Source organism: Nansenia antarctica, assembly GCF_963989245.1.
Source record: "Nansenia antarctica genome assembly, chromosome: 2".
NCBI lineage: Eukaryota > Metazoa > Chordata > Actinopteri > Argentiniformes > Microstomatidae > Nansenia > Nansenia antarctica.
In genome coordinates this window covers 3,749,775-3,761,987 of record NC_137675.1, presented here as the reverse complement: position 1 = coordinate 3,761,987, position 12,213 = coordinate 3,749,775, and the positions used below count along the sequence as shown (strand labels likewise).

Below are 12,213 nucleotides of genomic sequence, written 5' to 3'. Positions count from 1 at the left end.
TAACATAATAATAGCCAATATCATTGACATGTGACGTACTACCCACTGTACATACTTGTTTTGTGTTTTGTCCCCCGCCCCCACCTGTGGTGTATGTCCCCACCTGTCCTACCCGCTGTACATACCTTATGTTTTGTTGTATTGTTCTTCCCATGTTGGATGTATGTTTATCTTGTAGATAGTAATAGTTATTTGTCTGTATTATCTTGTAGATAGTACTAGTTTGTTTTGTCGGTCTTACATGTAACGATGAATTGAGAATCAAGGACCCCAATTGAAATAAGCCAGTGGCTTTCTTGGGTTTTTATCCTGTTAGTTGACCTTGTATGTAATATGTACTTTCATGTACCTACTTCTGCAAATCTTCTAATAAAGTTTTCAATCAATCAATCAAACGTTATCTTCACCCTGTCCTTAGACGATAATACCAGCGTTAACTCTAGCTAGCTAGCAATCGGGATATTGTCAGCACTGTCACGGTTGTCAAGAAAAGAGGATATTACATACCTGGGCTCCATCTTAGAGGCAAATCTTTCCGGAGATAAAATGGCAGCAAAAGTAATCAAAAAAGTTAACCATAGAACTAGATTCTTGTACAGGATATCCTCACTTGTCAGTAAAAACACACTGAGGACCCTATCAGGAGCTCTCATTCAATGTCACTTCGACTATGCCGTAACATCATGGTACTATAGAACCACAAAGGCCCATAAAACAAGACTCCAGACAGCCCAAAATAAACTGGTTAGGCTTCTGCTAGGCCTCAACCCTAGGACACATCTAACCGCTGCTCATTTTTTGAGCCTTGATTGGCTACGAGTAGTTGACAGAGTGCAGCAGCTTGCACTGGGCCTGGTCTTCAAGATACGCTACACCACAAAGACACCCAAGTACCTGTCAACATACTTCCAAAAAGTGAACAACGTCCACACATACAACACCAGAGGAAGCTCCACGAACCACGTTCAACCGCGTTGCACCACAAACAAGGGGTTAAACTCGTTTGCAAACTATGCAGTAAAAATGTGGAACGCCCTTCCTATAATCTTAAAGGAGTGCAAAACACTGCCCACCTTCAAAACCACTCTCAAAAAACATTTACAGGAGGCTGCAATCCGTAACTGGACCCTCTAAATCAAAAATCAGATTAAAAGACCCGAACTACCCACTGTACATACTTTGTGTTTTGTCCCCCGCCCCCACCTGTGGTGTATGTCCCCACCTGTCCTACCCGCTGTACATACCTTATGTTTTGTTGTATTGTTCTTCCCATGATGGATGTGTGTTTATCTTGTAGATAGTAATAGTTATTTGTCTGTATTATCTTGTAGATAGTACTAGCTTTTTTGTCTGTCTTACATGTAACGATGAATTGAGAATCAAGGACCCCAATTGAAATAAGCCAGTGGCTTTCTTGGGTTTTTATCCTGTTAGTTGACCTTGTATGTAATATGTACTTTCATGTACCTACTTCTGCAAATCTTCTAATAAAGTTTTCAATCAATCAATCAATGTCTTGCTTAATTGAAACAGTCCTGCAGCGGGAGTATGCTGCAAGAAAGTAATGCTTAGGCTTTTTTGTGCTGGTAAATCTGGCTTTTATTGGACGATCGTATTGTCAAATATTTTGGAAACACTTTGCATTAAGTGTTGGATTAACCGCTTTGATTAAACCGGTTACATAGTAGTCAAGTTATTACATAGCATACACACGTGGACTAAACAACAGTGAGTCTGCTCAATTTCATTACTAACTAACTATGCAACTACAAATATGAAGTCTGACCAATTATGTCTACCATTCATAGTTCTCTAACTGTTATTGTGAAGAGAATGTACATGGTGCAGCAGTAGGGTAAATCTGATGCAAGGCCAACAGATCATAGAATGTTTTCTGCACTTTATATTTTCAAGGCTATTCAGAAGCAGAGGAATGGATATCAGACATCAACTGCGTCGTTGATGCAGCTGGCAAACGGTTTCATTTTACCTGAGGGTAAAACGACGCCTAACGCGCTTTTTATTGGGGGAATTTTTGACGGAAAGGTCAGTGGGTTCTCATACCAGGAGTCTTCTATGACTTAGCTACTGTATTATATTTGAACTTGCTACAATAGCCTATATTTTACGTGTGTGCTGTCATGGAGCGTTTCAATCTGTATAGTCCCCAAAAGCAATATTTATTTTCAGAAATTGTATTTTGCTCATCTAAACTTTAGGTGGATGAAAACGAAATCCGGGACTTCTTTGCGAGATTTGGTGCGGTGAACGAAGTAAAAATCATCACTTACCGTGGGGGTATCTGTAAAGGGTGAGTGCCAGCCAACTCATGCTTTTATCAAGATCACAGGAATCAACAGATCTGTCTTCATGCAGGAATGTCTTCTTTTTGTGAAGGTATGGATTTGTTTACTTCGATGGAGACGTTGACATCAAGACAATTGTTGCAGTAAGTTGATATGACTTCTATTAATAGTTCTTGTAAACGGCCTAAAGTTTGTCACCTCTGAATCTAGCCTCTTCTCACAGCCGCTGTATATGCAACACAACTCTTGTTATACTTATACTGGCATTCTGTGAGTGAGACCCAAAACATTATTCAAAGCACTGGACGAAATTCTGTTTAGCTTGAGGAAGCTCCTCCCTCACCCCCCAGAGTTGAACCCCCCACTGGTTAGGTAGTTGAAAATCCTGGAACTTCGGCCACTGATACTTCCATAGCAACTTGAGGCAAAGTAGCCTTCCATAGCAAGGTTGCCTGAACATTCCTGACGTGTTTGTAAGACCACCTTTCGTGTTGCTGGGTTCTCCCCAGGATTTTTGAACAAGGTGGTGCTGGATAGCATTGACAAAACAGACGAAAGAAATACAGCCAAAACTAACCAAGGAACATAACGCTTTTGACAATGATGTAGTTACTTCAACCTGTGGATATTAGGTCATTATTTCAGCGTCTGTGACAGCAAGTTTGCAAATGGCAAACAATGATTTCATCCAAATATGTTGTTAGCGACAACACAGCAGGCTAATGAGGAATCAAAATGTGTCAGGCACTTCTATACTAGTGACGAGTAGCTTGCTAGCATCAGGGGGGAAAATACATTCAGGAGCTGTATTTTCATACAAAACTAGTGCATTTATTTCAGAAATGTGTGGCCTTCATGAATATATTGCCGCCTCGTCCTATTTCCAACAGTCTCCTTGAGTCAGTAACCCTGGAGGTATGCCGGCTTGAAGTTTTTAGATTTTTTTAAACGGCATGTGCTCGCTGGTAATATGTTGGTTATTTAATTTTGAACATCAACTGCCCGCCTACTTCTGACTGCTCAAAAGTCATTGAACAAGCTGTGACACTGGAGAGTGCCCTCAGTCTGTCTAAAGAGACTAGCCTCATTCCGATGTCTGCCTAGGTTAACAGGTTTTCTGTATCCATCTTTGTTTTGTAGCAACAGATCAGTTTTAAAGGGAAGAAACTCAAGCTGGGTCCAGCCATCATGAGAGAACGCAGCTTGCGTGAGTGTTCATTTTATACAAATACAAGTTATTATTATTTAAGATAGTTGTGGCTACTTGAGATAGTTTGGGGGCTCACAGAGACACTTGGTGTAAAAGTGGAATTATTGATAACCTTTGTGTCTCAACCAGAGAGAGAGAGAGAGAGAGAAGACATGCCGTCTTACCTGATTGGTCCACCCCCATGGATGGGCCCCTCCCAATGCATCTATTGCACCTGCTGTTCCTCAATGGGAGGTGGTGGTGTGGCTCAGCCCTCACCTTTACTCAATGGTGGAACCCCCTACATCCAGGTAACCCCCATTAAATGGTTTGAGCAAGTCCAAATTACTTTGAATTGATTTAATACGCAGTGCACACTGATTGTTTTTCTTCTCCTCAGCCTTACTCATACCCCAACCTTCCAGGAGTCATGATCCCACAGATGCCAATAAGCTACTCGCAGGCCGCCTACGCATACCAGGTACACACACTAGTCTCTTTTCCACCCCTTCACAGACTTTAGACATATGTGACAGCAGCTGGTGAGTTTTATTGTGAAAAATTGTAATTGAGTAAATGAGTAATCCCTACTACTCTACACTAACTATGGTGAGCATGCAATGCTAAACCGTTCCCTGACATCTGACCTCCTTCCCTGTCTACCTTAGTACCCCTCGCCTCAATGGAACGGGGAACAGAGGACCCGGCTTGTCAATCAGGTGAGACTGACGTCACTTCTTCAGAATTTGTGTATTTTGAAAATGTTGGTGTTTTAGTTCATAGACTATGGCTGCATTTACACCGCAGGTCCAATTTAGTGCCCATCAGATTTTTTTGAACGCCTGCTTACACCTACTTTTTAAGTAAAAAGTAAACAGACAGCCGGGACTTGCAATGGACGCAAACGAGGCAGGAATTATAATCCCTTTCAGTGTTTCCCCTACCATTGCCTTGGTATAATATTTTTCTCCCAGTTGTATATGGCCGAAATATGTTTTATGTGGTCGAAATATGTTTATTCTGTGTCATTTGCCTAATTTATGTGCACCCTCATTTAATATGTTTCTCCTCTGTGCGTTTTGCTGCCACGCTTGTCCGCTTGTCTCCTCGTTTCACGAAGGGCGGGGCTCAGCTCCCTCCACACACACGCTCTGACGTGCTAATCTCAAACAAGCCATTCGTCTCTGCTGTAAGTGCAAATAAAGGCCAACAATAATAGTTTTAGTAATGGACGGACGTAGACCCCAAACCTCTGACAAGCAGGCTAACTTCCCGCGTTTATTAAACGCACCCAACCCGAATCTGGCGATATGGACGATTTTAGACGCTTTTTAGGGGTGCTTGAGTATCCCTAAGTGTCATCTCAGCACGACCTAAAAGAGAATAATCATTATTATTATTATCATTATTATTATTATTATTTTCTGAAATCATTCTAGCCCAATTACAGTCATGATGTTACACACTCCGGTCAGAGAGAGAGACAGAGAGAGAGAGACAGAGAGAGAGACAGAGAGAGAGAGAGAGACAGAGAGAGACACAGAGAGAGAGAGACAGAGAGAGACAGAGAGAGACAGAGAGAGACAGAGAGAGACAGAGAGACAGAGAGAGAGAGAGAGAGAGAGAGAGACAGAGAGAGAGAGAGACAGAGAGACAGAGAGAGAGAGAGAGAGACACACACAGACAGACAGACAGAGAGAGATGAAGTAAGAAGTCAGCAGATGAAAGTAAGCAAAGTAAGTAACCGTAGCAAATATAATTTCTGACAGAAAACATTGGTTCAAATTGTTCGTTATTATTGTGACTTAACTAGAAAGTGTCTGATTGTAGTTCCATGGTGACTAGAAAGTGTATAGTTCCATTGTGTGAATAGTGTTAATGAACTAGCTAGCTAGCTCAGAGGTGATTAGTAATAATAGATGGTAGTAGTAATAATACAATATGTCTTATTCTGCTAGAATTGGGCTTTATGGTAATAAAATACAATAAAAAAGTGGATTGAAGCATTGGAACACTCATTGGAAATGTCTGTTTTTCCATAGATGGACATAAGATTGTTTTTCAGGTGAGAGTCAAGTCAAAATGACATTATCTGACTGCATTGCCCACAGCAACCCAATATACAATTAGAATGATGTTATAAATTGATATGGATCAATGTATACCTCTTATTAGATTATACATATTCTGGTTGTTATGTTTGCCTTTCGGTGGACAGCAAAAGAGGGAGAGAGGAGGATAGAGAGGGAGAGGAGGAGGAGAGAGAGCAGGATGGAGTCAGCCACACCAAAGAGACAGCAAGAACCAGGTGAGAAAGTGGACAGGTAGTCAAGACCACAAGTAGCCTTGAGAACCTATGGTTCTGGTGCAGCACCCTCATCACCCCCCTTCATTACTTGTAATAGGATGTAATAAACGTTTGACACACATGGCAATAAAAAAACATGAATCTTGAATTAGCAAAACATTTTTGCTATTTAAACATGTCAGCATGTCATCACTGAGAGAGAGCACTACTCTGCTCTACTATTCTGTTTTTTTGCGTGTGTGTGGCCGTGGGCTGTGTGTGTGGACTGTAACACTGTGGTATTGTTTGGGCCTTTGAGTACAGTGTGTTGATTGTCTTCAACTGTTGCAGAGAGCCCACAATGTACTGCCAAGAGACACAAAAGTGATGTACTGCATCTCCTCCACACACACACACACACACACACACACACACACACAGCACCAGACTCCCCGTGTTACAGAATATTGACTAATCCATATACTGTATATTTGTCTTCATTCTAGGTTCATTTTCCAGACGTGGAGAGAGTGGAATGGCTGAACAAGGTACTGAACAAACACCCCTTACTACATCCTATAGCGAGCTACGGTACATCCTATATTAGCCTACAGTACATCCTATCATCCTATATTAGCCTACAGCATCAACTACCAACTTCCCTAGCTACATCCTACACTACAGCATCACTACCAACTTCCCTAGCTACAGTACATCCTATATTAGCCTACAGCAGAGAGAGAGAGAGAGAGAGAGAGAGAGAGAGAGAGAGAGAGAGAGAGAGAGAGAGAGAGAGAGAGAGAGAGAGAGAGAGAGAGAGAGAGAAACCAGGTGAGAAAGTGGACAGATAGTGAAGTCAAGATTGTTATAGTGTCAAAACAGTAAAACAATTAATACAAAATAAGTGATGGCTTTGTGGCTCAACAATAAAGTCTATAAATGATCATATTTGTTCTAGTCACATAATTGATATTATCATATTACAGAGATAACTTGTTCTGTTACTAATCTGTTACACTAATTGTGTGGGGGGGGGAGAAATTAACATTTCACAACGGGGGGGGTGGAGGATCCATGCCACCCTCCCAAGGCAGCAAACCTAGGGGAAACACTGCCTTTTATATATATTATAATATAAAGCCATTGCTTTCTGAAGTATGTTTAAGCGGAGAAGAAAGAGGCCTTCACTATTGAAGTGAGTGTAACTCATGTCAAACATCATCAAAATGCGAAGACCGTCGTATTTTCAATCACGTGCAAATCGTAATTGAGTGTGTTATGCGACTTGCCTGCTTAAACCGCAGTAGAAATGACACATCTGATTCGTATCTTATTGAGGCAGGCATAAGATTGAGGCCTGAATCTGCCGGATCTGTGAATATCAGATTCAATGTGATTTTGTACTGCTTACACCTACATGTTACATATCCGATCTGTGCCACACGTGAACAAAAAATCTGAACTGTGTCACTTCGACCTGCAGTTTAAACGCAGCCTTAGAAAAGCTTTCTGACACAGAATATTAATAGCTTCAGCTTCTTGAGTTTTATGTTTGTAACATCGTTTTCTGTAAACAGCCACTAGATGACAATGTTGGGTCCAAAAAAGATTGTGTTCTGAACAGTGCCTGTATAGGGATTGATTGTTTGATTTGTTACTTAGTGGAAAATATATCACCCCTTCCACAAGGAAGGCTGACAGGGACGAGACTAAAGACAATGATACATAACATAACAGAGGGTTTTGCTCATGCTATTGACTAATGATCGTCAGTTTAAATGAAAAAATGCAGCCGTTCATGTATTAAGGTTTACTGTGGTTGTTTCAGCCGGCTCGTTTCCAGAACTTTGTGGACCCCTGGAATCCGGACTATGCTGACTCTGCTGTAGTCCACAGGCCACTGACTTCCCAGGCTTCACCAGGCAAGCACACTTCACCTTTACCCTGCACACTGTCTCATCTCTACTATGTTCTCTTCTCACTCATCTCTTCACTCTCCTGTCCTCTGCTCTCTCCACCTTCACTTTGTTTCTCTGTCCTGACTCCTCCCAAGAGAAAACCATATGGTTTAGAACTGGTCAGGATTTGGTTGACTTGGTTACACCATATTCCATAAGATGGGAAATTAAGGTGTTATAGCAAATATAATAAAGTAAAAATAAATAAATAAAGTAAACTATTGAATAATAGGCAAAAATACAAAAGAAAGATAGACCAATTAGACATTTGGGACCTTATACACAGTAACCCAGGTTGTGCCAGCCAGAGTTGTACAGTGTTATTGCGGCAGGCAGAAAAAAGTCTTATTATAGTGCTCCTTAGTGCAACGTAGTTGTAGTAGTCTGTTGCTGTAAAACACATTTACTTTAAGATTCTCCTCACTACACTGCTCATGCACGGTCACCCGTGTAATTAACTGTAAAATGTGTTGCATGTGATTCTCCAACACCTCATCTTAGCAGCTAACTATCCTGCTAGGCCCAATGAAGAAGTACCCAACACCGCGTTATGTGTTGCCTGGTCTCTTCTTGACGCTGGGCGCTTGTCTTTTTACTGTCCTTGACAGGAGGCGCTCACGTGAGTCACGGAGACATCCTGACTTTGATGCGCAACACTTTGATGCGCAACACTGCTTTTTGAAGAAACTTTTCCAGGATGCTGTCTTTCTTTCTCTCCTCCATCCCTTTGCTCCGAGACCATTTTAACACGCCCTGCACTTGACGGCTGTAGTCGCTTTTAAACCACCCTCAACCACAACCTATGTCACAGGGGAAGAGAAGACAACCTGTAGCTTAATTTCTTTTTTTTCACCTTATTTGTGATTTGTTTGTTTTTGATTGTCCCAACCCCCAAAAAAGAGAAGAGACTTTTAAGCTCGCTTGTGCATATTTATATTTTATTTTATTATTTGTTATTTTAATGTTGGTTTGTTTGGGTTTAGGTCTTTGCCAGGCTCTCTGTACATACATTGTATTACAGCAAATGTTGAATAACATAAATAGATTCCTTCATTCATTCCCTTGCTCTCCTGGTTAAGAAACTACTGCATCTAGTAGGGGCAGACTTGGACACAATATGCTCACATTATCTTTGGGACATTCTTGTTAAATTAATTAGGTATCCACATGGCTATTTGTCACTTTTTTTTATTTTCTGAATTTCACTGAATTCCAGCCCAAGTCACCTGCTTTTTTGTTTAGGGATTGAGGGAATTTCCCTGAAGGTATTGATCAACGTTATGCAGCCCAACCAACAGGGTCAGATTTAATTCGCTCTGAAATGAAGGACATAACCAAAGCAATGTGTGTTCAATCACAACTGTTTGTTTGACACAGTTTGAAGTTCACTTTAAAAGTTCACTTTATTGATTTGGTTCTTGTTGCACTATTTGTTCACTAAAATTGGTTTACAATTTGCACAATGTTTTAGAGGTAGTGTAATGATGGTTATTCAAGCCAATGCACTAAATCCATCTGTTTGTTTTCACTGTTAATACACTTCAGCCATCCAGGAGAGTAGGTGCATTTAAAGGAGCAGAAGGACATGTGGTATGACTAGTCAATTTGCATCAGATTCTTAACTGGCTTTTCTTTTGTTTTGTTACACTGTTATTGTTGAAGTGTTATTGTTGAAGTGTTAATGTTGACAATGTACGGTTTGGATTTCTTTTGTTTAAAAATAATAATAATTAAAGTATAATTAAGTTGCCACACTCTTGTATTTTATTCCCAGCCGTTATCATTTGTTGACCTTTTCAGAGTGTACCCTGCCGTCCTAAATGTGGGTACTAGACATTCCTTAGGTTTTGTTCAGTACAGCCGTGATGATAAAAGCATGCAGCATTTTGCTGCGTTGATGTTGGATGCTTTCCACTATGGTTTGGTCAACACCCAGAGTATGGTCTGACGAGCAGGCTCAGGGTCATGATGGTTCGGTCACACTTGTGCCAGTCTGCCACAGGAGCGTCTGTCGGCACCAGAGGTGGTTCGTTCTGGTCATGTGAAGGGGTTTGCCATGGTAACAGACTGCAGTCGTTTGGTCACAGAACAGAACATTTTGATTTTTTCACAGGCTGATGGTGTGACTGCTGTCCCTCGGTTGGTCTAGACCCCTTCACAGACAGACGGCCCTGAATTATGAATAAGTCTGGATCGCACCTTATGAAATATGAATTTGCAGCCCCCCTTAACATACTAACACGAACCCAGGCAACCTTGACAACCTCACCACTACAAACACACTAACTAGCTAACTCTCATCATAGCCATATAGCCTACTACAGGACCATAGCGTCTCTGTCCATGTCTATACATTTGACCTAACAACCGCACCACCAAGTCATGTGGCTGGCTTTTTGTTCTCTGACTGCATCCCTATGCCAGACTCCTTATCGATCTCTGTGTTATCGCTGCCCTCGCCACGCTTCATAGTCAAACCTCTAGAACTGTAGTGGCTGCTCGGGAAAACGTGGAAAGGGGGAGGATGAGGGCAGCCCGCGCGCCCTGACGCTTTCACCGAGACTGTCTGGGAGAGAGAGAGGGAGGGATCGGGGAAGGAGTGAGAGTTGTTATCACGCGCACCGGGCTACTGGAGAAATACAGTAGTATACGGTGCAGGCGTCAGAGGGAGGATTCGGCATTCCCGTTACCGGGGCAGGATGATCTTAAACGTAGTGCAGCGTGACCGCCACTGTATACCTTCAGGTTGATCTCACAGAGGGCAGGAGACTGAGGGGCTCACAAGGAAACACCTTAACAATGACACTTTATTCAAGAAAGTCTGGTGTGTTTAATCCAGTTGGAGACTACATGAGCTCGCCTGTCCAATCGCTTTCCCGTGCGTCCTCCTGAGCCGACAGACTTCACAGCGCGCGTGATCTCGACCGACAACTAAAGGTAAAGAGTCATATGCTACGTTTAGCAGTTTTTTTTACTAAATGTTCTTGTGAAAAAAGGTTAAGAGACGATATACAGAGTGCTCCTTGTGTTTGTTGCTAAAGATGAGTCGAGAGTTGTTGGGAATGGAGGGCGTATGGGGTCATGGATACAGGCTACGGGTTAAGAGCATAAGTTCGGGTCAGAGCGGTACCCGACCAATGTTCTTACATAGCAACTCTGTGTATTATTGTGAGGTCTGCCAGAGATTGCGTTTTAATGCTAGACTCTTCTAACATCCCATATTCGTGACAGGGAGCAAGATGTGCGGGAGAATGACTTGATGCGTATGTCAGGTAACCTATTTTCAACCTATTTCCATTCACTAAACTGCCGTCTTTATAACGAGCGTCACCAGCCCCGCTCCACGTGAGCGTGCAGGAAAAAGGGGAGACGCACGGAGATACGGCTCTGCTATTCCATAAACTCATGAAATTAGTTTGGGATATTTATTTGAAAATGTTTTAAAATAGTACCATAGGTGTCATAGCTATTGATGTTATAATATATGCAATTTTTTAGATCACATTTGTGACACAGGCCAATGAAAAGGGCTACCTGTAGGCGAAGTCATTTTTCTGTTTTTTACATGTGCTTAAACTACAGATTGTAAGCTTTCAAATGATGCATCATACATTGAAATCGGAAACAAATTGAAGACGACATGAGTATTTGAAAGTTGCTACACCTGAAATCACTAAGCACAGAAAATCCCCATCAAAGATAATGAATCCCCATCAAACAACAAGAAACGAAGTCATTGTGTTATAGATTACACTTATTTAATTAACGTAAAACTGTTCGGAAAAATAACGAGTGGGTACTTCACATCTTCGAGTTGAATGTTAGCTAAAAAAACGAAAATCTGAAAAAAAAAAAAAAAAACTTTCAAGACGAATTTGACGTCTTTCTCATTTCCGAGAGGTGTCCAGAAACACCAGGAGCAGTCACATTTGATTTATTGAAAATAAATATCATATAGCATTTACAGCTAACCAGGGGAGGCTGGTTCATTAGGGGCAATTGGACAATGCCCCACCAAAGGGAGAAGAGAGAGATTTTTTTTCTATGACTTCTAGACAGTGTTGCTTCTGAATATCATAGTCCAATCAGCTAGTGTTCTGTGGAGTATATCATAGTCCAATCAGCTAGTGTTCTGTGGAGTATATCATAGTCCAATCAGCTAGTGTTCTGTGGAGTATGTTCCAATCAGCTTCAAGTCCCGCCCCTTTCAGGGCAACTTTCAGTCTACTCGAAATTGCACTAGGCTGTTCTCGTAGACTTGCATGTAAAATCTATTTTGGTAACTTCAGGCCATTCGGTCATTTGTCTATGGGGTTTTGGGACATGCACAAAGAATCGTACGTGCTTACGTCATGTCATACGGCCGGCGTCACGTTCGTTCACCTGCTTCACCATGGCTAGTAATGTTCTGAACAACTCGGTTGAATCTTTAAAAGAAACACCGTTCAGCCGTCGTAGCAACCAGGAGAAATT

The 12,213-nt window shown here is 41.6% G+C and overlaps 1 protein-coding gene across 1 annotated transcript; it reads left to right on the top strand.

Annotated features, from left to right (window-relative positions):
• Positions 1–1,962: 1,962 nt before the first annotated feature.
• On the top strand, positions 1,963–7,295 carry LOC308151816 (deleted in azoospermia-like; the record flags this gene model as incomplete). The annotated part of the gene is made up of 8 exons (XM_080524706.1): positions 1,963–2,046; positions 2,220–2,311; positions 2,398–2,449; positions 3,447–3,513; positions 3,664–3,806; positions 3,896–3,976; positions 4,164–4,214; positions 7,266–7,295. The coding sequence occupies 8 exons, from the start codon at positions 1,963–1,965 to the stop codon at positions 7,293–7,295; spliced, it is 600 nt and encodes a 199-aa protein (XP_080380832.1).
• Positions 7,296–12,213: the final 4,918 nt, after the last annotated feature.